Source organism: Corythoichthys intestinalis, chromosome 6 (assembly GCF_030265065.1).
Source record: "Corythoichthys intestinalis isolate RoL2023-P3 chromosome 6, ASM3026506v1, whole genome shotgun sequence".
NCBI lineage: Eukaryota > Metazoa > Chordata > Actinopteri > Syngnathiformes > Syngnathidae > Corythoichthys > Corythoichthys intestinalis.
The window spans coordinates 15,651,642-15,678,733 of record NC_080400.1 but is presented as its reverse complement, the minus strand read 5'-3'; the positions used below and the strand labels follow the sequence as shown (position 1 = coordinate 15,678,733).

The 27,092-nt window shown below is 38.7% G+C and overlaps 1 protein-coding gene across 6 annotated transcripts in view; it reads left to right on the top strand.

Annotated features, from left to right (window-relative positions):
- Positions 1-27,092, top strand: part of LOC130917033 (synergin gamma-like) — a 98,219-nt gene that overhangs the window by 48,838 nt on the left and 22,289 nt on the right. For all 6 annotated transcript variants that reach the window (XM_057838083.1, XM_057838082.1, XM_057838084.1 and 3 more), the window contains 2 exons: positions 1,867-2,655; positions 19,644-20,105. In XM_057838083.1, coding sequence (XP_057694066.1) covers positions 1,867-2,655; positions 19,644-20,105 — 1,251 coding nt within the window. The remainder of the gene's footprint in view (positions 1-1,866; positions 2,656-19,643; positions 20,106-27,092) is intronic.

Sequence of the window (27,092 nt, the reverse complement as noted above, 5' to 3'; positions counted from 1 at the left end):
GGGTATGGTGTTCTTCGGATGCAATTCAGTATTCTTTCTCCTCCAAACACGAGACCCTGTGTTTCTACCAAAAAGTTCTATTTTGGTTTCATCTGACCATAACACATTCTCTCAGTCCTCTTCTGGATTATCCAAATGCTCTCTAGCGAACCGCAGACGGGCCTGGATGTGTACTTTCTTCAGCAGTGGGACACGTCTGGCAGTGCAGGATTTGAGTCCCTGGCGGCTTATTGTATTACTGATAATAGCCTTTGTTACTGTGGCCCAGCTCTCTGGAGGTCATTCACTAGGTTCCCCCGTGTGGTTCTTGGATTTTTGCTCACCGTTCTTGTTATCAATTTGACGCCACGGGGTGAGGAGGGAGTTGAAAGTCCGTATTGTCCAACGATAGCCCCAAAACATCACTGCTCTAGAGGAGATCTGCATAGAGGAATGGGCCAACATACCGGCAACAGTGTGTGAAAAGCTTGTGTAGAGTTACAGAAAACGTTTGGCCTCCATTATTGCCAACAAAGGGTACATAACAAAGTATTGAGATGAATTTTTGGTATTGACCAAATATTTACTTTCCACCATGATTTGCAAATAAATTATTTAAAAATCAAACAATGGGATTTTCTGTTTTTTTTTCCCCACATTCTGTCTCTCATGGTTGAGGTTTACCCATGTTGACAATTACAGGCCTCTCCAATATTTTCAAGTGGGAAAACTTGCATAATTAGTGGTTCACTAAATACTTATTTGTCCCACTGTAAAGCGTTACCACAGACCCGATTTACGACCTTACGCCGTAGCCTGATGTGCACCTCCCCAAAATCCTGACTACGCGTCATGTCAATGCCTGTGACGTAAACGTCACAGGATTGTCCGCTCAGAACATTGTTTCAGGTTCAGCACGACAACACCGTCGTTTTCAAACATTCGCAAACGTCTTCTATTTCGCCTACGCGTCAACATTTGAAGTAACAACATTTGTTGTTCAATATTGATTAGCTGCAGCTGCAAATACACACGTTCCATCTCCGTTGCCATTGCTGTCAATAAGGAAAAGTAAAGGAATTCGACAAGTCCCCCAAAACCGTACAAAGACAAAGCCATACCCCGCTAGTGGCGTGGCGGTGCAGAGCAACGCGTTTCCTTGACGCAAAACTTCGAATGCGCAATGACTGCGTAGAGTCTAAGTCGTTGCTCCACCGTCACCGGAACGCAGATACATAAATGAGCCTTTAGAGCTGAGGAAGAGACAGTCCATGGTCCATCTTTGGAAATGTGTTTATTTTGTTGCGAATGCTGACCAAAAATGACGTAATGTCCGGGTTATAAAATCCTGTCCCCAGCACAGAGAGCGCCAAGTCGCCAACACGGGACAAGTCTGAAAGTGTCCCACCCGAGTAATTCCTGGTACATCTCCTCATGTCTGAAAGCTATGACACGGATAAATCCTGTGTCACATTACACTGGCTTAACGCCACTTAAAAAAAAAAAAACTGGAGACACAATGGCGGACAAGACTACCCTCGTAAAGTCGAAATAGCCTAAGTCAGGTACGTCATGTACTCATAAACTACGTTTCGGTGTTTGGTATATGGATTATTTAAAATTTGACAGGCGAGATGTCAAATGTTCTCCAATTTTGGAATGACCCGTATAAATTTTTGCTTCCTATTTCTGTATTTTTTAATTTCTGTCTTAACTCATTGGCTGTCATTGACAACTATAAATCCTTTGTCAGTGGTCATTCTATCGCCGTCAATGGTAGGCAATATGTGAATATTATGCCGATGAAAGAATACATATCTTGTAATACTCTATTATTGAATTGAAATGGAAGAGTAGAATCATATATTTTGTGTTTTCATTCTTCAGGTGAAGGATTTGCCAATTTTAAGTCCGTCCGAAGCGATGACGGCTTCACGGACTTTAAAACCGCCGACAGCGTTTCTCCACTAGAGCCTTCGGAGCAGGCCAAGATTTTCCAGCCCGCCTTTCCTTCTCCTTTCCCTAATTCCCAATCTGTTCAACAACAGCAGCAACCACCAGCCATTTCTATTCCTCAAACCAAAAACCTTCTCAACATTGCAGACCTGGACCTTTTCTCTTCTATCGCGCCCTCTGCCGAGACAAAAACTGGCACCAAGCCCGAAAGCTTTGGGGACTTTACCCTATTTGGGTGTTCATCTTCAGACACCACTCAAGCTCCGGCGCCGGCGCCGCGGGACGACTTCGCTGACTTCATGGCGTTTGGCAGTTCTGGCGGGGAGCCCAAAGGCGACAAGACTTCGGACAAGTATGACGCCTTCAAGAAGCTGTCCTTGGAGGGCGGTGGCCTGACCTACGACGACACCAAGGACGGTGGCAGTGACGACTTCGCCGACTTCCAGTCGTCCAAATTCTGTACAGCGCTGGGTGCTTCGGAAAAGACGCTCGTGGACAAGGTGGCCACCTTCAAGCAGGGCAAAGAAGACTGCGCCTCTGTTAAGTCCTTGGATCTCCCATCCATCGGCGGCAGCAGCGCTGGGAAGGACGACTCTGAGGACGCTCTGTCGGTGCAGCTGGACATGAAACTGACCGACGTGGGCGGGGACTTGAAGCACGTCATGTCAGACAGCTCGCTGGATCTGACGGGGCTCTCGTCCCACCAGCCGCCCGCTACAGGTGAGGAACTAGTGCGCTTGCTATGGTGAGGAAGCTCATGTACACGTGCACATATTTTCATACATTCACAATATAGTAACATATCAAATTGAATGTTTATTATCATCCTCCATTCCAACTTTTAGTATTCATTTATCATTGGCTGCCATTAACACGTCATTGGTAAAACTTGAGGATTATTTATGTATTTATTTTTCAAGTTCATTTATGATTTAAATCCTGATAATTCTTTGTTCCCTTTCTAGCCCATGTTGTCATAGTAGTGTTATGCTAACTGAAAACATAACTGTAGTACTCTAAATAGTGTTGATGGTTGTCATTACTTGTGAACGCAGAAGTTGTCGGCAAAGCTCATTTTTCTTTTAGATTGACTAAAAAAAAGCTCCGCCCCGGATGTTTACTTCAACATCTTTTCCACTAATATGACAGGTGATGGTGCCAAAGTAATATTTATTTTATACTAAAAATGGGGGGGGGGAAGCAAAATAGAATTGTTTCCGCAACTAACATGATAGGGGAAAAAAACCTGATATGTGAGTACACAAATGCTAAAAAAAAATGAGTGGGCATCCATTTTATGGCTGGAACTAATTATTTTAATAACAGATTAATTTGTTGATATATTTGATTAGTGAATTGGATTTTTTTTTTAAATCCATAACTCATTTAAAAAGAGATTGCGGCAATGTTATAACCTGAATATATACAACCTTCATAGTATAAGGATTAGAGGTGTGCGAAATTATTCGTGATTCGCTCGTGGAACGTTCGAGAACGATTCACAAACAACCAAATTCCGATTATTGAAATATGCCAAATAAAGCGGAACCAAAACGGACCGACAACTTAAGCTGCTGGATAAATAAATAAATAAATACCTGACTGCAGCCGACAGCGCTTCAAACAACACCTACGTTGCTACACATACGTCCACATAATGCTACGGTAGATATCACATGTTTGTAAAACTAGATGCGAAATGACGAACTCGGCAACGATAGCACATGTATAGAGAACTATATGCGAAATGACAGACTTGCCGGCATTAGTAAACAGCCGCCATCTTAAAGCAGTAGACTTCTCTGAAAGGCTGTTGTAGCGAACCTTCTGAGCGAACCTAATAAACTTTTTATCTAAAATACTCCTAAAAAAGCTTGACTTGAATTATCTTTAAATGTTGAAACTAAAACTTTCACATGTCGAAAGTAGACAGACGGGAAATTATAGAATAACGGGAGCAATTTTAACGGTTGATTCACAACATTAAATTAATTGAATATAGTTTAAAGGTGCTGATACAGAATGGGGACTTGAGTACAGTGTATTTTATTTATTGTTTTGAACTGTTAACTTCATAGTGAAATAGTAGTTAAGCGTGAGAGGATTTTTGTACAATTTTTGTAACTAATGTACGAAACATTAAAAGAAAGCTAATAGCTGGGGCGGGGGGGATTGCATCAATAATCAATTTGTAATCGAATCGTAACCTCTGAATCATAATCAAATTGTTAGGCGCCCCAAGATTCTTACCTCTAGTAAGGATCAGCATGTCCCCAAGTTTGTTTTTGGGACATTTATACTGAACAGTGCTGCATAAATAGGTGGAAAGGTACCACCTTTTACAATTTGTGTTGGGATCAACATTCCTGAATTTGTGTTATTTTTAGCAAATGGAAAATATGGAGGAAATACTAATGGGGTTAGTGCAAAAAAAGAAAGAGTGATTTATTGTATTTTTTAAGACCACCTGGAGGGAGGGGTGGTTGAAAAAATCACTTGTTCTTGGTGAGGACACGAACAAAAATGTCTTCTCCTTTATTTATCGACAGTTCAAATTGGAAATTTGTTCGGTATACATTCTCGGGTTGTATGCACATTGATCTTCGAATCCCAAATGTCTTTGTTTGTTTTGTTTTTGTCTCTGGAGTGATTAATTGCGGTCTTGTTAAGTACCGTATTTTTCGGACTACAAGTCGCACCTGATTATAAGTCGCACCAGCCATAAAATGCCCAACGAAGAGAAAAAAAACATGCAAGTCGCACCGGAGTATAAGTTGCATTTTGGGGGGAAATTTACTTGATAAAATCCAACACATAGAACAGACATGTCATCTTGAAAGGCAATTTAATATAAAAATACAATAGAGAACAACATGCTGAATAAGTGTGCAGTGCATGAACAACAAAATGCGAATATACTGTCCTCACCAGGACGCTACGGCTCGGTCCTGGCTATTCAGCGGGCTAAACTCCCAAATGACGATGCTGGACGTCCGTATAATTTGCTGAATGAATTTCGTCCTCGATACCAAACAGGTTCGCATCGACTAAATATATGATAATTAGGTGCTTTTACAACAATGACATGACACAAACGGTTAGCATGCGTTCACTAGCATTAGCGCATCGTTCAAACAACCACACAACGGGCTCTAAGTGTGGAAAACACACAACAACAGAAAAGATGATACACACAGGTGTTGCCTCTGTAGAGATATTTTACAAGCATAAACAATGAACGTAGGTTCGCAGCTGTGTTTCTCTCTCGCTAACTCGCCCACTCAGTCAGAGCTGCGTAGCTGTCGGTCTTCTTCTGGCGTGTGAGCGCTCTTCTTCACGTAAACAAGTGCAAGTGCGCCCCAACGTGGGCGTGAAAGCGCCACAAACTAAAAGCATGCATTTCAATATAAAAAAGTCAATAATACAATTGAATAGCCATAGCTATTAAGTTATTCAGATAACTATAGCACAAAGAACATGCTAACAAGTTTACCAAACCTTCAGTGTCACTCCAAAAAAACAAAATAACATGTGAAATGATATCATAATGTGTTAATAATTTCACACGTAAGTCGGTAGTTACTGTATTGATCTAAAACATGGCAGTATTGTTTTGCATCTTGTTTGGGTACCAGGTGATTGCAGTTTATTTGAACTTGTTGGGACTAGGCATGCGCCAATATGAAATTTTGACAGTATAACCTAAGCAACCTAACTAAAGCAAAAATATCACGGTTTCAAAGTATCACGGTATTGCAATTAAAGCTCTAAAATGTGTTATTTTGAGATGTCTGGGTGAAAAGAAGAAAAAAAGTAGGCTAATGTTCGCGAGGAAACTAGTTAGCTGTCTTGGCATGCTAATTAGCTACGTTATCTGCCACGTTAACAAGCTTACTTTGTAGTATTTGTAGTACAACACGCTGGAGTTAACTCTCATAGCTGGTGGGAAGCGTTCACGACAGTGTTTACCTACAAATAAAGAAGGTGTTCACGTAAATGCAAAATCATATTGGGGGTTTTGCCTCCTCTAGCAGCCACCCTCCGCAAACATTTTTTACATATCGGTTGGCCCTCCTCCTCTAAACCGCGGCCGTCTGTAACTTTTCTGTAGTCGAAGTATTCCCATACCAGCGACTTAGTTTTCTTCGATGGGGGAAAAAGTTTATACTTTCAACTTCTCCAGCCATCGTGTAGCACAGCTGACTCGATGAGCAACAACCGGAGGGCGAGGGACTTCTTCCTGCACTTTTGGGACATGAAAAATAGCTAATACCATAGGAACGGTATGATGGAAAATCTTAGTGGTTTTGAAACCATGACATTTTCCTACCACAGTATACCTTGAAACCGGTAACTGGCACATATCAAGTTCGGACTATAAATCGCACCTGAGTATAAACTGCACCAGTCAAAAAATGCACAATTAGGAAGAAAACGTATACAGTAGAAGCCTGAGGTTTACATACTTTATTTATGCAAAAACACCATTTTTGTCTCCGTCTGAAGTCAAATCGGAAAAAAACATTTTATGTCAGGTCAGTTAGGATTAGTGAAATTATTTAATTTTGTTATTAGCAACAGTATTCAGACATATTTTCTTAGAGAATTGTTAATTTTTTTCTTTGAAATTAGTTTCTGAAATGTGTGTTTTTGCACAGCGTATATAAATTTCTGGCTTCAACCGTGTAAAAGTTACATATTTCAGGTGAATTTTATTTGATCAGAGACCAAGACTAAACATGATACGGTATAGTAATATCAGTAAAATTGAATAAAACAGGCCAAATAAACATCTCATAATGTACTTTATACTACCTGTAATTCAGAAAACTATAGCCTAAACCAGTGGTCCCCAACTTTTTATGCACCCGGACCGGTGTAATGTGGGCCTTTTTTTAACGGACCAGCAATGTGTGGCAGAAAATGACAGTAAATATAAAATAACACGTCGAGGCTAAAAACGAATAATAAGTGCAGGGAAAATGTCACTCGACATACACTGAAATCAACTTATTTTTAACAGCGGCCTCTCCTAAAACTTGTCGGCAAATATCCGTGGTCACAAGCATAATGAGTTCTTCTCCATTCGTGAACGTTTTTTTAGCTTTAGCAATACGGTTCGACATGAGGTATGATGGTCTCACTGCATCCGCTTTTGTTGCCTCGTTTGCTAGCTTTTAGCCACATATTATGCAGAATTGACTTGGTTGTAGGCTCCTCTTCTGGCTCAGCAGGTGCCCTTTACTCCGTAAAAAAAGCTGTCCAAAGACGTCACCGCCCGCAGCACACAACCAACAGCAGCTAAAGTTACTCTTTACATTGTCTGGCGCTGGGCTGCTATAGGTGTGCAAACACTCTAGTAATTGCGGCCAACCACTAGATGGTGAGCTATACAAATCTTTACTCGGTTTGGTATACTCGGTTTACCAGTGGTTCATAAACTGGGTTCGAGGGGTTCGGTGAGTACGCCTCAGGGGTTCGGTGAAGATTAAGAAAGAGCCCTATTTCGTACGCTGACTAAATCTAGGCAAAGGGATGCTTTAGACCAGGTTTTGGACTGGTTTGCCCTCAATTTACAGGCTTTCTTCCATTTCTTTCAACTGCCCGCCCTCTATTTAATGATAGGAGACATCAGTTTGCTCAACGGAAGGTTGACTGGTACTAGGTATGAGGAAGTATAACCAGAGGTGGGTAGTAATGTGTTACATGTACTCCGTTACATTTGAGTAACTTTTTGAGAAAAATTCACTTCTAATAGTAGTTTTACTAGGCTACACTTTTTACTTTTACTTGATTAGATTTGTGAAGAAAAAACGCTACTCTTCCTCTGCTACTTTGGGCTACACAAGAGTCGTTACATTTATCCTCTTTGTTCTACATGTTAGATTTTTTTTTTTTTTTTTTTTTTGCTTGCGATACCAAGGGTAGAGACGTGCTTGCTTTATTACCGGGGTAGCTCTATCAATCTCACCAATGAGACGTCGCAACAATAATCACATGACTCCATTATACCAAACTGCTGTTCTAGCTTTACGCCAGCCTGTTCAATCATGTGGTGTCTTTAAAGCACCGTAAAAAACGAAGTATTTGATATAGAGCGCTGCCCTCAACATTTCTCGAAAGGGCAGACTTTAATCTCTCTCCCAGTTTTTATTTGGCACCGATTGACCACAGGAAACCGGAGATATGATCCTGTTAATTTCAAAACAGTAATTATGAAGGAACTCTTCACTATTCCAACTAGGAACTATTTTCCTCCACCAGAGGGGCAGTCATGCTCTTTGGACGAATAATGCTGCATTTATGTAATATTTCTTTCTGTTGTCGGAATTCAATGATTTATTTATTTATTTTATTTTTTTGAATTTGGCTGAATGTGGCTATATTATGGAGCCCCTATTATAATAAGCTCATATAGATAATTTTGTGCTCAGAGAAAAAAAATACCATTTTTTAATTAAAAAAAAAAACATCCAACAACATTATAAGCAGTTACTCACAATGTTACTCATTACTTAAGTAAAAAAATATTTGGTGAAAAGAATACTCGAGTACATTTTTTGCACAACTACTTTTACCTGAATAATGTTATTCTTAAGTAGCACTACTCTTACTTGAGACAAATTTTTGGCTACTCTACCCACCTCTGAGTATAACAGACTTAAAGTCAGCGTGACCTGTGTGGATAATATTAATATTAAAAAGCGTCATTTAATGCCATGAAAATAGTATGTGATGTAAGGATGCGGCATTAAATTCGGAATTTAGAGAGTTTCATTTTCCAACATGAAAATGAACAGCAAAAGCCAAAATGATTTGTTGTAAGTTTGAAATCTAAGAAATTTGAACAGGAATTATCTTAGATGTTAGCTTTCTAGGTTTTGAATTAGTAAAGAAAATGGCTTTATTTTGAAATTCCTAAGGGTTCGGTGAATGCACCTGTGAAACTTGTGGGGTTCGGTACCATTAGCAAGGTTAAGAACCACTGGTCTATAGTAGGGCTGCAGCTATCGAATATTTTAGTAATCTAGTAATCGACTGAAAATTCTATCGATTAATCGAGTAATCGGATAAAACAAATATATTTTTAGGTGAAGAGCAATTAATATAAATGAGAAAACAAGACATTTCATTTAATCTTGAACCATTTCAGTCAATCAATGTCTTTATTTCCGATGTATATTGTTGAAAACAGCCAACAATTGCATCTCAGACGTAACTAGAATAAAAAAAAGACTAATTCACTGCTTTCACTCAAAAAACCTTTAGATCTTATTTTAAAAAATGATATAAATATATACACCTAATAATGCCTTTACGCTTGATAACACACATCACTTAAAATTTAGGATTTTTTCCTGCGTGTTTCAATTGAATTTCTATTTGTGTAAAGCCATTTTTAAGTTCTAGTTAAGTTTTAAGTTAGTCTGAACTCTAAGTCCTGATAGGATTTTGAGTTTTTGCAGTGTTGAAAATAAATGTATGATACAGGCTGTATTGGAGCACATTAGGGACTAGTGCTACTTGGTGTTTTATCCAGCAATGACTACTGAGCTAAAATTGACAGTTAGCATCATTGAGTTTTTTTTTTACACCCTCATCACTCCACAACGCTGTTATGTTAAAGCCTGTATGTAAGACACATAAGCCACGCATCGAAAGTGGTCAAGAAACGTAGCCCTCCGCAGGGCTAACGTTACGTGGGCTAGTAGTGACAGTAACGTTAATCTTATTTATTAGCGTTTAGCACTCTTTATTAGCGCTCTACTGCTTTAAGATGGCGGCTGTTTGCTAACGCTGCGCAGACACGGCCTAGTCTGTCATTTCGCATCTAGTTCAACATACATGTGATCTCTATGAGACTCTTCAGACGCTACCTGCAACTAACGTAGCATGTGTGGGGCGGGCTAGTATTTTGCAACATCGGCGTCGTTTCTAGTGGCTGTCGGCTGCAGTAAGTTTTTTTTTTTGCCTCTTCCTCTACGCACGTGACAGAAGCGCGTTGTCCCGCATTAAAAGTAGTCCGAGCAAAACGTAATGCTTAGAGCTGTCAAAATAAACGATTACTCGAGGTGAATAAAATTACTCGGATTAGTTTTTAAACTCGAGTTCATCGAGTTGCTCGAGTATTCGTTTCAGCTCTAGTCTATAGAGTAGACAGGGATATTGATGTGTCAAGAGCCACAGGCCACATTGCAGTCGTTAATAAATTATTAATTTCTCTGCAGCCTGGTTGCAAATGCACCACAGACGGGTCCGCGGCCCGGTGGTTGGGGACCAGTGGCCTAAACGACACGACGTTACTAGTTGTACTATACTAGTATTCATCTTAAGCATTACTTTGTAACCTCTCTGAGAGGGCACACTTAGACCTAAACTTCTTCTGAAAATACGGTACCTGTTTGTCAGATTTCTTCAAGATTTCTAGTGAACAACAATGCAGATTATAAGTAGTGTCATGTAATGTTTTGCTGTACGTATTATGTCTAGGGCTGCAGCTATCGATTATTTTAGTAGTCGATTAATTGATGAACTATTTAGTTCGAATAATCGAGTATTCGGCTAAGGAACATAAAAAATGCAAATAGCCTGCGGTTAATTGTGTGTTCACTCTTTGTGATTGTCCTCGCTGTTGACAGCGGTGGACGGAGCTGTACTAAAATGACAGGTTTACCTTGGGTAACTGATGATTTTCAGCATGGACATTTTGATAGGGGAATGAAAACGCAAAATGTAGTTTGAAGTGAAGCTATTATAAAAAAGGAAAAACGTCAGAGAGAAACATTACTGAGTTACATAACCTAAATCTATCACTCAGCCATCGAAATTGGTCTCAGGTCACTGGTGTGAGGTAGCTTTTGAAATTTGTCATTTGCCAGTTTCTGCAATTACTGTAAATGTCTGCTTGTCGGTTTGCTTCTATTCCAGCCTAAATTGTGCTTGTCTGCTTTTCCATTTGAACTTTTAAAATACAGCAACTCTGGCTCATTTACATCCTTGTCACGTCGCCATAATACCTCCAACTCTTTCATTCATTCAACACATTCACGTTTTTTTTTTTTCCTCCCTCTGCCATTGACAGCAATAGACGTACAATCCATTTGGACTGGGAAGGTTGGCAGCGATCACTTGCTGCTAACCTCTCTCGCTTCAAATAGATTTAATATGTTTCGTCGTCAATGGCAGTGAAACATGATCAGTGATTCCTACCAGTTCCCATTGCCTTATAAATGAGTACATATTCAGACTGCAAATAGTCAGTCATGCAACATGGAAGCATTTTCAACAGCGCTCTCGTCCGTTTCAAGTCTATTTTTACTGAACATTGTTTTTTTGGAGCGCCGCCACACAGCATCTTGTATTGTTCAGCCCATTTTAACAAACCACCTGTTTCTGAACATGCATTTGACATACTCTTAAAGAGACAGTATTCCTTTTGTCAATTGGCTTTCCATAACAGTGCACAGAAGGAAACTGTTATTGTATATTTTTGGGATATTTTTGTTCCTCGGTTGTTTTTCCTCGTCATGCCCTGCTTCTTGCTGCCTTTTTCAATTTGTGAAATTGACAAGTACACAGACCACCCAAGATGCCGTTTAACCTTTTGGAGAGAAAAATGTATTTGTATGACAGAGATACTCTCCTATTATGACAAGAAGGTTGCTGTGATAGCCAATTGATTTAAAGAGATGTCATCAAACTGTCACTATAGCGAGAGGAAAAAGGATACTGTCTCTTTAATTGTTCGTTATTGATGTTCAGTTTGCTTTCTAACCCTTTGAGTGCTTGATTATGTCCCATAATTATATAGAATAAGAACAATTTTAAGCCTCTGCATTGCAATTTTTCATGCATTTGGAGAGTCCTCAAAGGGTTGATGTAATGTTTCCTCCCTTTTTCCATAATGAAGTGTAGCCGAATGCGTTTTGTCACGCCCTCCGAATGACTGATTTGAGTCTGTGAATGTGCCTTTTGACTCTTATTCGTGCTTTTCTTTCACTGATTTCTATCCTCGGGTTCTCTTTTATGCCACTGTTTTTCTTTTCTGCCCTTTTGCTCCTGACTTGCATGCCCTTGTGTAACACAGCAAATCTGAAGTCTAGTTTTACACGTGTTAGTTTGTCGAAAAACTCTTCTACTTTGTGACCTTTTCTGGCTCTTTTCTCTCATGTTGTGGTAATAAATATTCCTCTTGCTATAGCTCAAAAATGGGTGCCGTCTTATTTTTCTTCTTCCCTTCCAGTAGATGCTTCGCTTGCATCGCTAAATTCTTGTCAATTTCACAAATTGCTTTTGTTGCACTCGAAAAAACAATTGTGGGAATATGTGGGTTTGTGTGTGTATGAGAGCAATTTTTTCCTCAAACGTTTTACAGAAAATGAATCACCATGAAGGCCGAGATCAACAGTGTTAGAAGTCCAATTTGTTTTGACTGAGAAAGGCTGGCAGCAACGACTTAAAATATGTTAGTATAGTAGGCAAATATGTTAAAAAATATAAGAATCTGAAGAGTTTTTTTTTTTTTTTTTTAAGTTAAAGCCTTTCAAATTTTTGGTACCGCGCCAGCTTTTAGAATCCTGGAATTGCACACTAAATTTCAGACCATATTTTGAGGCTCTCATCTTTTGTTTACAGGTTGGTAAATTGCTAATATTTGTGTATTCTAGTCCTGTCTATCAAAATTTGTACCTAATTTACTCACATACAGGTCGAAACTTTTTTTTTTGTAACTGAAATTTCCGCCCAAAAATTGGGGAGGGACGCATACGCCCGGTACGCTAACCGTTGCCCAATTTAGATCATCGTAAAACTGTAAAAGCATACAACTTAGCGTTAGCTACGTACGCTAACTATACAAACAAGTTACATTCAAAATAATCAATAAATGTCTAACATAAAAAAATATAACCTCTTCTACAACAACAAAACATTGCACTGTACTTTAGGCATACATTACTTATGAATAAAACTTGCTGAAAGGGATTCACCGATAGAAAGGCTTGTATTTCTTAAAAGATAAACAGTGAGTTAAAATAATTTCATATTGAAACACCTTTTGATGTTTTCGTTTTTATACAATTTGTAAAATTAGTTTAACTAGTAGGTCGCCATTGTTGACGTCGCAGGGCGGTGAGGTCACATGGTTACTTTGCTGGGCTTTCAGAGTATGACTCTAGCAACATAAACATGTAATCTGTTCAACCCTTTCAATTTGAACCCGAGAGGAGCATTAATGAGCATGACAGCGCTGTCGATATTTCACAAAACGAGCAGAAAAAGCAAAATGAACAGGAAAGACAGGATGAGACGAGACGAGAGTAGGACAAAACCTGTTTTCTGCCAAAATGTGCTACAACGGTGAAACCATGCGCTTTCAGCTTGTTTTGTTTAGATAAATTCAGACAGAACATATTAAAGATGCCTTAAGAAAATAGTTAAACATAGTAATATCAAATAAGGGTGGTTTAAATATGCTATCTGATTCGTGTGGTCAACAGATCAACAATCTGCTTTAACGCTACCACAAGAAAACATAATGCTTACTAGTATGAGAGGGAAACACATGCAAAAAGTATTTTAAGGCAATGAAAAGGTAATAAAAGACTTAATAAAAAAACAAATGGTAAGTTATCGCCGCTTTTAACCGGTGTGCACATGTGTTGGACGTCTCACCGCGTAGCAGGAATTGGAGTAACCCAGTAGTGTTCGTCTAGTGACAGTGACAATCTACGATTCTACGTCACCACCCCGAGCCTCCATTGTGCACATAAAAACATGGCGCCATCCGTAGGTCAAAACATGTACTAAATATTAGAGATTATTATATCAATAGCAATATTTTATGTGTTTCTAATACCATATTTTAGTAAAAGAGAACAATTGTGGCTTAATAGAGCCTTTAAGTCCCGAGGTTCCGTTTACGGAAGACCAACATCACAGCCGAGGCTGTAACTGTGTATGTTGTGCAGCAGTCTCATAAACAATGTTGCCAAGCAACCTCAAGAGGGTCTAGGAGAGCGCAAAAAACTGCTTTCAGAATTTTACCAAAGGCAGAGTACCCATGATGATGAGGAAGAATTAATACAGTAAAAAACAAACTAGAAACTAAATATATATTCACCACATTGGCATTGTTTGCCTATCGTACATATAGTTGTTACTATGTATCCTCGTACTACATTGTTAACTACAGTGTATCACAAAAGTGAGTACACCCCTCGCATTTCTGCAGATATTTAAGTATATCTTTTCATGGGACAACGCTGACAAAATGACACTTTGACACAATGAAAATTAGTCTGGTTGAGCTTATTTAATAGAGTTAATTTATTTTCCCTCAAAATAACTCAAAATTTCGCTATTAATATCTAAACCCCTGGCAACAAAAGTGAGTACACCCCTTAGAAACTACGTACATCCCTAAATGTCCAAATTGAATACTGCTTGTCATTTTCCCTCCAAAATGTCATTTGACTCGTTACAGGAGTGCTGTCAGCATTGCTGCAGAGAGTGAAGAGGTGGGGGGGTCAGCCTGGTAGTGCTCAAACCATACGCTGCACTCTACATCAAATTTGTGTGCATGGCTGTGGGTACACAAGAAAGCCCGCAGTTTCCTGAAGACATATCAACAAAGCACATGGATTACTGGAACCATGTCCTATGGTCTGATGAGACGGGCGGGCTTTCTTGTGTACCGTCTTCAGAAGAGGTTTACTCTGTACAGTGTTATCACTTTTGTGATACACTGTACATAAGTTGTTACGAGATAAAAATACAGTCAATGAAAATACCATCTTTAAATAACAAAATGTTTGTTTCAGTCATATTTGTATCAAAAATTGGCCCAAAAATCTCCCATATTGTGGTGCGACCTATACGAGCGCCATACTAAAATACGTACCTTTTAAACCATAAATGAGGGGTGCAACCTATCTGCCGAAACGACCTTTCCGTGAGTAGTTAAAGTACTTAAAAATAGTATGGGTGTACAAGTACTATTTTTTAAAGATTTTGAAATGACACATTTTGTGTTGGTGGGATTTCAACTAAATTATACGGTAATCACATTTAGGAACTCTTATTGTGTATTTCAATAGTTTCAAGGCACTCATGCCTTTGGTGGGAGTACAAGAGGGCTCCAAATATGGCTACAGGACAAAATTACCATTTCGGACCACCTACTTTTGGCCACTTGTTGGCCATGTGGGCACATGAATGGGAATGAGATTGATTGTAAAAAGGGAGCTTTACTGTGAATTAGGACTTTTCGAAGAGTACCGCAGTATATTTTAATATTTTCAGAAAATTTCAAAGTCCAGAAACTAGGTCAACTGTCGTGTTAATATCCTATTCATGTTTCTCAGGGGTCTTCAAACCAAACTGGTTACTTAGAATCTAGAAACTTCATTGCTTTAACTGTCTGTGCTCGATCGGTAGGAGCAAAAACTAAGAACGGCAGCGGCTCTTGAACACCAATTTGGAGGCCCTTGATGATTCTGGTCAAAACAGACCGCCATCATTAAATTGAAGTACCTGATTGACCTAATTCATAGTAAACACAGGCTTTTAATTCTGCTGGCAGGACCATTCTTCCAGCGTGTTGTATGATTCATTGTAGGGCTGCAGCTAGCGATTATTTTAGTAGTCGATTAATCAATGAATTAGTTTGTCGAATAATCGGTTAATCGGATAAGTAACATGAAAAATTAAAATACCTGAGCTGAGCCTCAAACGGTATAAAACAATTCAATAAGGATCTATGTACACCAAAAGAACAATTGGCTAACTTAAATAGCAAAAGTCCGCTAGCTTAAATGCTATAAAATGTTAACCTTTTTTTTTTTTTTTTTTTTTTTAAACAAGGCTCTTAACAAATGGTTCAGACACATATTCCAACAAAAAAACGGCTAAATATACCCATAAACTAAATTACGAATACATTAAAAAAAAAACATTAGCGCAGACAAAAACTTATCTTGTGTTGGGCTTAACATGGAGCAGCTGGATTCAGCCATGTGAAATGAGGCAGACTAAAAGACAGTGTATCCACTCAAATCAATAAAACTGATTGAAAACACTTTCAAAATAAACTATGACAACACCACAATAATTAAACGAATACTCGGAGCAGCAAAATTTAATTCGAATCAATTTTTTTCTAATCGAATACTCGAGTTAATTGATTAATCGTTGCAGTACTAATTCACTGCTTTCTTCTTATACTACTATGCTAAAAAGAGTATGATAACAAGGTAACGTGCATGTTGTAGGACACACATTTCACGAAATATAATTCATATTTGAAATGTTTGTTAAAACAAAGTACTCCCCCAGTTACAGGAGACAGCAATGACAATGGCCAAAATTTGAGTTCCATTTTAATTTTTTTGAGATTCAATTTGGTCATTAATGGGGATTGAAAAGAGAAAATTGTATTTTAAGGCATACTCCAGACTTAATTTGTGTTTTAAAAGATATCTTCGAGCATTGTTTTATCGCATTCCCTTTTTTTTTTTTGTTCTTTCTTTCTTTTTAAAGAATTTGTCTCAGGACAAATAGTTACCCAGAAATTGCATCTTTTAATATTTTGCATAAAGGTTTTTAATTGATTTGGGCTGATCCTTTAATATACAGTGATACATCTACATACAAAGTCAATTCGTTCCAGGACCTTGTTTGTAAGTAGAAATCATTGGCCTCCAAACTATTCCACATAGGGCCGCAGTGGGCGCAGGATTTCATTCTAACAAAACAAGACGACACCTTTCCACCAATCTGGTGTCTTACAAGTGTAATCAGTTGATTGCCGTCAGGTGCTGCTTGTTTTAGCAGAAATTTCATTGGTTAAACTGTTGGTGCTCGATCGGTTGCAACAAAAACCAGGACCCACAGCGGCCCTTGAGGACTGGTTTGGAGACCCCTGGTACAAATGGTGGTATGTCAGGCAGGATTTTCCCATAAGAATACATTTTAATTCAATCCAAAGCCTGAAAACCTGCACTATATCTTTAATACCGTATTGGCCCGAATATAAGACAGCCCTGGTTATAAGACGACCCCCTCTTTTTCAAGACTGAAGTTTGACTTTTTGAAAACCAAATTAATTTTATACCGAAAATAATTACAGTACATCTGAAACAAATGAAAAAGCATGTTATTTTGCCTCATTCAAATCTTAATATCTGAACATTTAAATATGTAAACTAAAGTGCAGTGACATTCGTAAATGAATGGCTTCTGGTTTTTTAAATGTAAATAAACCAATCTATTGTGATAAAACAACAAAATTGCAATAACTGCATTAACCACCAAAGTGAGGTCTAACTGTAACTGTAGTCTTGAAAAAATCTGAATAAGGAAAAACATTGCAATAAAATAATGCAAACTGGTTAAACTTGAGTGTAGCTGACATCTGTCATGACAGAACATTAGTCCTCAAGTTCAGCATTCGCTTCAATGATATCTGGCGCCATCTAGCGTCGTGAATGGGTATAATGTCTAGACCCTGAATATAAGACGACTCCACTTTTTCAGTCTTATTTAAATGCAAAAAACACCGTCTTGTATTCGGGCCAATACAGTAAATGCTGTTGATACTATTGCAAATAGCAATTGTCGTATTTTTCGGACTATAAGTCAGAGTTTTTTTTTTCATAGTTTGGCTGGGGGTGCACCTTATACTCTAGAGCGACTTATTTGTAAAATTATTAACACATTATTGTATCATTTCACATGTTATTTTGGTGTTTTGGAGTGACACTGATGGTTTGATATACTTGTTAGCATTTTCTTTATGCTATAGTTATCTAAATGACTCTTAATAGCTATGTTACCTTAACATACTGGCCACGGTCGCATTTCGTTGTTCATGCATCATGCAACATTATCATACTGTACAATTATCCAGCATGTTGTTCTCTATTGTATATTTATTTTAAATTGCTTTTCAAGATGACATATCTGTTCTATGTGTTGGATTTTATCAAGTAAATCTCCCCCAAAAATGCGACGTTTTTTTTTTCCTCTTTGTTGCGCATTTTTGGGCTGGTGCTACTTACACTCGAGTGCGACTTATAGTCCGAAAAATACGTTACACAGAGCAAAACAAATAAATTAATGAATAAAAATCATAATAATAATAATATAATACTACTACTAATAATACCGGTTCTAAGTTGGCGGATGTGTTTTGCGTGGTGTACCTGAATGCACCGCGTAGCTGACTTGACAGCGTGAGAGAGGGACTTTTTACTTTCACTTTGTTCAGTTGCGGCAGACAGTAGGCATGTTGTTTTGCGCAAGTTCTGAAATAAATGATTAAAAAACGAGCGAAGCTGGACTTTTTTTGGCGATGTTACCACAATAATAAGTGTCACCTTAACTTATAAAGACTGGCGAACGGAGGTCGGCGGAGGACCGTCGAGATCGTAGAGTTGTCGAATTGTCGAGCCAGTTCACGGACGCGCGCACCACGCTCATATTTTTTCATCATTTCCATCTTAATGTCAATGGTAAGCAATAGGAGTGGGAACCTCTTGGTTCCTCACCTCGATACGATTTGCGATACAAAGCTCACGATAACGATAATCTGACGATATAACGATACAACGATTTTCGATACATTGGTCAGGAAATCCTTCTACGATATTCTACAAAAAACTAATAAACAGAAATACAAGCTTCTACTGTGAATTGGAATGAGGTTATCACTAGTAGACGTCCAATCCATTTGAACTGGGAGGATGTGTTCATTTGCTGCCATCCCTCCCACTTCAGACGGATTGAACGTCTATCGCCGTCAGTGGCAGCCAATGCCAGGCAATGAGTAATTTTGGGCCATTTAAGGTCATTTACCTGTTGATTTTCAGTTACTTCCTGTTGATTTTGGGGTATTTTATGGGTCACTTGCTATTTATTTTGTGTTACAAAACAGGAAGTGACCTGGGAATCACCCAAATGAATAGGCAGTGACTCAAACTCAAAAGGAAATGACCTGTAAATGCCCTAAAATGAAAAGCAAGTGACCTTTAAATGCTCCGGAAATCGGACCGAATGATTGAATGCTCTGGTTTTGAATGAACGAACGTTCCCAGTCTAAATGGATTGGGCGTCGAGCACCGTCAATGGCAGCCTTTTTTTTAAATTGACACCTTTTTAAAACGATATCTTTATTCTTGACAGAAACATATCAATAACCTTTTGGGATACAAAGTATCACGATATATCACCATTTCAATATTTTGCCACACCCCTAAAAGCCAGACCTTTTTCCTTTTTTCACCATCCGCACTAACATTTTGGAACCCATGTTGATTTATCTTGCAATAAAATCCGCCTTGCGTCCGTCTTGCGGGAAAACAAACTGCGGCACTGTAATAAATCGTCATATTTCGAGCATGTCGTCGGGTGTAGTAACAAATGGCGATTAAAATTTTACGTCGGATGTCGAAAAGATCATGTGTTGAAGCGAACGTATGTCAAGGCTTTTGAAAAAGGGATGTGTAGATTTTTTTAATTCTACATATTCCTGCATAAACCCCATAAAAACCCCATCACTGAGATATACCGGCAGAAGCTAGTGACCAGCGATGAGGTAAGTCAAGCAATCATTTGATAGGGTAGGCATATATCTTGTTTGTCTTTAGTTTGTCACTCAAGCATCTTTGCTATTCCCAGGACGCACTGGCATGTCTGTGTTGTCATTGCAGAAGGAGACGACATGAAATTTGACCCCTTCGGGACCTCAGCCCTCAGCAGCCTGGCCAATTATGACTGGTCGGAGCGAGAGGAACCGAACATTCAGGGGGGTCCAACTTCTGTTCACCCTCCAAATGCCAAACTCGAGATTCCTGCCGCCTCGCCCGCCAAGTTGGCCGAGGATGACAAGTTCCGACCCTTTGCCGACTTCACCGATTGTGAAGACCGGAACGGCAAAAACGAGGATGACTTTGGGGAATTTGCCGGCACGGTGTCGGAGAAACCTGACTCGGCCCCCGAGATCGCCTTGGAGGCTGACCCGAGTGATGACCCGGATGATTTTGGCGCCTTTCAGGGAGACAAGCCAAAGTTTGGAAAATCCGACTTCCTGAAAGCTAGCGCTCAGCCTAAAGTCAAATCCAGCGAGGAGATGATCAAGAATGAGCTGGCCACGTTTGACTTGTCTGTTCAAGGTAAGGTCTTGTTTATTGTTTTTTTCCCCAAACTTGATGGCTTCAGTTTTAGTAAGTCTCATTTTTCAAAAGCCCCAAACTCATGTCCCAACTGGGCAGTGGTGGATGAATTTTTTTTATTTTTTTTTGCTTTAGAAAAAGTACAGATACAGGGGCAAAAATGCCTAACTGCTGGCCAAACGTATTGGGAACCCGCAATTCTGTCAGATAATGCTCAATTTCTCCCAGAAAATGATTGCAATGACAAATGCTTTGGTTAGCAATACCTTCATTTATTTTGGCTTGCAATGAAAAAAAAAACAAAAGAGAATGAAAAAAAAATTAAATCATAATCATTTTACACAAACTCCAAAGATGGGCCGGACAAAAGTACCGTATTGGCACCCTCAGCCTAATACTTCGTAGCACAATCTTTCGACAACGTAACTGCGGACAACCATTTCCGGTATCTATCAATGAGTTTCTTACAATGCTCTGTTCGAATTTTAGACCGTTCTTCTTTGGCCAACTGCTTCAGGTCTCTGAGATTTAAAGAGTGCCTTCTCCAACTGCAATTTTTGAAAGCTCTCCACAGGTGTTCTATGGGATTCAGGTCTGGACTGATTGCTGGCCACTTTAGAAGTCTCCAGTGCTTTCTCTGAAACCATTTTGAGTACTTTTTGAAGTGTGTTTGACATCTGAGGGAGACACAGCTTTCTCACACTGGGTCCTACATTATGCTGCAAAATTTGTTGGTAGTCTTCAGACTTCATAATGCTATGCACACGGTCAAGCAGTCCAGTGCCAGAGGTAGCAAAGCAACCCCAAAACATCAGGGAACCTCCGCCATGTTTGACTGTGGGGACCGTGTTCTTTTCTTTGAAGGCCTCGTTTTTTTTTCTGTAAACTATGATGCCTTTCCTCCAAAAAGCTGTCCTTTTATCTCATCTAACCAGAGAATATTCTACCAATACATTCGTGGCTTTCTAATGTAAGTTTCGGCAAACTCCATCCTGGCTTTTTATGTCTCTGGGTCAGAAGTGGGGTCTTCCTTGGTATCCTACCATAGAGTCCCTTTTCGTTCAGGCGCTGACTGATAGTACTGGTTGACACTGTTGTACCCTCGGACTGCAGGACAGCTTGAACTTGTTTGGATGGTAGTCCAGGTTCTTTATCCACCAACCGCACAATCTTTCAATGAAATCTCTCATCAATTTTTCTTTTCCGTCCACATCTAGGGAGGTTAGCCACAGTGCCATGGGCTTTACACTTATTGTTGACACTGCGCACAGTAGACACAGGAGCATTCGGGTCTTTGGAGATGGACTTGTAGCCTTGAGTTTGCCCATGCTTCCTCACAAATTTGCATCTCAAGTCCTCAGACAGTTCTATGTTCTTCTTACTTTTCTCCATGCTCAATTTGGTACACACAAGGACACAGGACAGAGGTTGAGTCAACTTTAATCCATTTTAAGTGGCTGCAAGTGTGATTTTTGTTATTGCCACCAGGTAAGTAACAGGTGCTGTTAATTACACAAATTAGAGAAGCATCACATGATTTTTCAAATGGTGCCAATACCTTTGTCTGCACCATTTTTTGAGTTTTGTGTAAAATGATAATGGTTTATTATTTTTTTCCTTTCTCATTAGTGTTTTTTCATTGCAACCAAAATAAAGATATTACAACAAAGCATTTGTAATTGCAATCATTTTCTGGGAGAAATTGAGTTATCTGACAGAATTGCAGGGGTGCCAATACTTTTGGCCAGCAGTGTAAAAGTATCTTAGAAACTGTGTTGTTTTTGGCAGCCCTTTTAATTTTCGTTTTCGTCTTAGTCTTTTGAACGATAATACTTATTAGTCTTAATCATATTTTAGTCATCGCAAAATATGTTTGTCAGGTTTTTGTTGACGAAAACTCAAGACTAATTTTGTCTGGTTTTAGTCAACGTTTGCTAAAATGTTTTAGTCTGGAAAATTAAAAAAAAAAATACTTTTTATCGGTCAATATCTTGTTTAAATGCCTAATCTTGGTAGTACTCAAGTTGCTGCCTCTCGTGCTCACTTTGCGATATAGATGCACTGGGCTCTGAAACTGTCAATTGACAACGAGAAGGGGGGGGGGGAAACTAAACTAACATGTAACTCAGGCGACAAAAACGGAGATGGAACCATGTAAATGCGAAAATGTGTCGTATTGTCGGAGCGTCACCATGTAAACGGCTCCTAATTCGCCTAGTCTCTCACCCTGCTGTTAAGAAAAGCTAATCATAAGTACCCCCTCCCTTCCTGTTTGCCCCACTTGAGTGCAATAAAGCGATCAAGCATTAGATGGCATTGTTGATATGACAACCTTAACGGCAGCGCTGACTGCTGAGATGGATCAGCAAAGGCCAAACACATTGATGAAGCGCATCATTTCTTCTTTGAGCATGGCGTTATGCTCTGTGAATAATTTATTAACCTCTCGTGCCGTGTGATACAGCCTCATTTGCCAAAGATTGATCTCACCCTGTTGCATGTCATTTGCATTTGCGCGTTGTTTTTACCCAGTGCCTGTGTAATGGGATCATAGGCAGGCTAGTGAGGGTGATATGTCTCTACAGGGGGTGCTGGTGAAGTTACCTAAACCATTGTTAACACGTTCTCGTGCCTCACTTGGACTAGCATGCTTACATGTGGTGGCCTGCCAGTATGTGCGGGCCAATAAATTATTCACAGATGGCTATTTATGCATCCGTCTGGTGTGTAATTATTGTTTGTAACAAATTGTTAAGTCATTCCGTTCTTGTTCAGGCAGGATGAAGTACTAAAAAGCTGGATGATAATGTTTCAGTGTCATTGACGGTGATAGGCGTCCAATTCATTTGGAAGTTTATTGCTGCCAATGACAGCTATCTGGTTAATTTATGAAGTAACATTAGGGTGACCATATTTTGATTTCCAAAAAAGAGGACACTTGGCCCAGCCTCGAGATACTTGAATTTTACTCGAAGTCCACTCAAAGATGCCTATATAACTTTAATATATTTAACCCTTGTGCCGAATATTACATTATATGTAATTTTTTGATGGTTTTTGTTTTTACATTAAAGAGAAAGCATAGGGAAAAAAACTGTACGACTGTTACATATTTCCGAGGTTCCTAAAACAGGCAGACGTTCAAAATGCAACCGTGCCGTCATTTCTAAACCTTTGCATTAAGTAGCAAAATAACTTGAATGCACGTGACTCGAAATTACAAAATATGTAACCATTGACTACCATTATAATTAATAAATTTTGATTTATTGTACACCTGACGTATTTTATTGCAATTTCCGTGATTTTCGTATCAATCCTTTCAACGACGGTCAAATAACATGTGAGACGGGTATAGCGTGTATTTACACTCCTAACCCTGCAGGTGGCGCAAGAGACCACTAAATGATTTTGCATGCAAACTCCATACTGTTTAAAAGGTGGATTTTCCGCTACTTTTGGTATTGCCATGCTGATGGTTGCTCACACCTGCTCGTGCATGCACGCGAGCGCTCGTGCATGCACGCGAGCGCTCGTGCACGCGCGTCACGTGTATTGCTTTGCAGGGAAATTGAATTCCATAAGTTATTACTAAAGATTAGTGTCATTTGAAGCATTTCAAGCAACGTGCAGTTGTGTGCGTCTCCACACATGCACGTTGCTTGAAATCATGCTCTTTCATCATGTTGAGGATGTGTGTGGACTCACGAACACTTATGTGTGAGGGCGTGCGCGCGCATATGTGAGTGTGTGTGCGCGCGCGTTGCTTGGTAAATGGGACAGAATGAGTTGATATATGTGACGGTTGACTATGACGCAACTGTGCGAACAATCGTATGCGTTTGTACATGCACGCGCACTCTCAGGTTACCCAGTGTGTGCGCGTATGTGTGTGTGCTTGTACTTTTGTGTATTGCTTTGCAGGAAATTTGAATTCCATAAGTTGTTATTGAAATTTAGTCTCATTTGAAATCATGCAGTTGTGTGCGTCTCCACACATGCACGTTGCTTGAAATCATGCTCTTTCATTGGTCATGGATTGATCGAAGGGGCCAGTGTGTGGACTAACGAACACTTGTTTGTTTGTGTGTTTGAGTGCGTGTGCGTGCGCGCGCGTGAGTGAGTGTGTGTTCGCGCGCGTTGCTTGTTCGACTTCAAAGCACTGAAAGCACTTGACTCTGCAGCGTGAGAATTAATTCAAAATGCAGTTGTTTACTGAATCTCAACTTTTCCTGGTAAAATGTTTGAATTTCTTCCTTCTGTTATTGGTCCAGCCAGGAATGGTCAAGTTTTTATTCAGAATGCAGTTGTTTACTCAATCTCAACTCTTACTGGTAGAATGTTTTAATTGTTCCTCCTCCCATTGTCTCAGTGAATGGTCAGGTTTGTGTACAACTTTTTATATGGGGTCCAACGGCTCAACGGCCATTTCACTCCCTGTGACTGATGCTGAGCAGAAATGGCGAGAATAATTTCTCTTGAGGAGGCAAGGCAAGAAGAATGGTGTTGGAGGAGGAATTTCTCACAGACTAAATGAATGAAGAGGATGATGCGTCAGAGGATTGTGCATTGTCCAACTCTGATGACGATTATGAGCCACTTGAAGGAGAGGAGGAAGAGGATTTTGAGGAGGCCATTCTTTATAGCGCATTATTTGGGTTCGTGTGGTCCTAAGTGGGGGTGCGGGGGCAAAATTTAAAAAAAATAAATTTCATATGTATGGATTAAGTCTGATGCGAATGAAAAGTTTGAATGATTGACAGAAAAAAATATTTTAAAATGACTGAGTTATCACTCTTCAAAGTCGCATTTACATGTTATGTAACACACAAAGAGTATTTTCAGTTATACAGTTATTGTAAAAAAAAAAAGTTCTATGAATAGATTTTGGTGTTGTTGTGACTTATTGCCTTATTCAAAGCTCTAATTATGTCATATGACATATTTGAAATTATTCAAAATCATAACCCATTCTTTGGGTTTGTGTGGTCCTAAGTGCGAGGGGGGGGGGGTAAATTTAAAAAAATAATTAAAATTACATAATTATGGATAGGTCTGATTCCAATAAACAGTTTGAGTGATTGACAGAAAAAAAATATTGAAAAATGACTGAGTTATCACTCTTCAAAGTAGCAATGACATATTATGTAAATTCAACACATAAAGGGTATTTTCAGTTATACAGTTATTGTAAAAAAAGGTTCTATGCATAGATGTTTTTGTTGTTGTGACTTATTGCCTTATTCAAAGCTCTAATTATGTCATATGACATATTTGAAATTACTTTGTTTTTTATATATATATATACAGCACAGTTAGTTGTCTTCATAGCCCATTCTTTGGGTTTGTGTGGTCCTAAGTGGGGAGAGTAAAATAAAAAAAATAAAATTACATATGTATGGATAGGTCTGATTCCAATAAACATTTTGAGTGGTTGACAGAAAAGAAATATTGAAAAATGACTGAGTTATCACTCTTCAAAGTAGATGTTACATATTTTGTAATTTGAACTTTCGCGCATTCAAAAAAATTTCATGGCACAAGGGTTAAAGTGTGCCTCCTCCGTCTGGTTAGAAAAAATCAGTTTTATTAAAAAATAAAAAAAAAAAAAACATAGGCCTATTGCCATATAGTATTTATTATACACTATATGGAAATATTTTTGTACTCAACTGGTTACTCAACAGGCTTTATTCTTCCTAAATATATATATATATATATATATATATATATATATATATATATATATATATTATATTAGGGCTGTCAAACGATTAAAATTTTTAATCGAGTTAATTACAGCTTAAAAATTAATTAATCGTAATCAATCGCAATTAATCGCAATTCAAACCATCTATAAAATATGCCATATTTTTCTGTAAATTATTGTTGGAATGGAAAGATAAGACAAGAGTGATATATACATTCAATATACGGTACATAAGGACTGTATTTGTTTATTATAACAATAAATCAACAAGATGGCATTAACATTATTAACATTCTGTTAAAGTGATCCATGGATAAAATGTTATATTAAAACGCCTCTTAATGTTTTCGTTTTAATAAAATTTGTAAAATTTTCAATCAAAAAATAAACTAGTAGCCCTATTCTGTCCTCAATGTGTGTGAGTACACAAATTGACAGATAGCGAACATAAGTTCCAAAAAGAAATTAGACGGTGTGGCAAAGTTGCATGGGCTTTACTGAAGTCATCTCTTTTTGACAGGAGCACGTTTCTTGTATTTTTGTAAAACTGAAAATAACAAGGCAATGTGTCAATAACTTGCATAATCACAAAATAACATAAAATGTACACACACGTGTCCATTTGAGCAGTAGCACTAGCCAATTAGCTCACAAGCATCTAACAATGTAACTGTATTTCACCATATATGTGAACAAATTCAAATACACATCATCAATAACTATCTAATGCTCATGAATATAAACAAAGGAGGAATATAACTCACAAGCGATGCATGTATTAGACACAAACAGTGTGATGGGGCTATGAGAACTGCCACTGAATACTGGATGCGGACGTTAGCTGGTCTGAATAGCACTGTCTATTAGTGTGAGTTCGCGTCGACATATAATAACGTCAGAAAAGCGCGCCGAAACCCAAATAATCCGCTGCACTGAATCACCAGCAGAGGGCGACATTACGCCACATAACATATGCAAGTCACACCCAAGCGCCAGCAGAGGGCGGAAAAACTCCATAAAACACAATTAACAAGTTGGCCTTTCACTGTACTCACATTTAAATCTGTCTGAGCGGGCATAGTGCGTTAATTGCGTCAAATATTTTAACGGGATTAATTTAAAAAATTAATTAACGCCCGTTAACGCAATAATTTTGACAGCCCTAATATATATATATATATAATATAGACCCATGGAAATGTAGTCCAGTCAATACGCACACACAGTAGGCTATGTGCCAACTCAACATTTTTATAAATTACTATTATGACAATTGT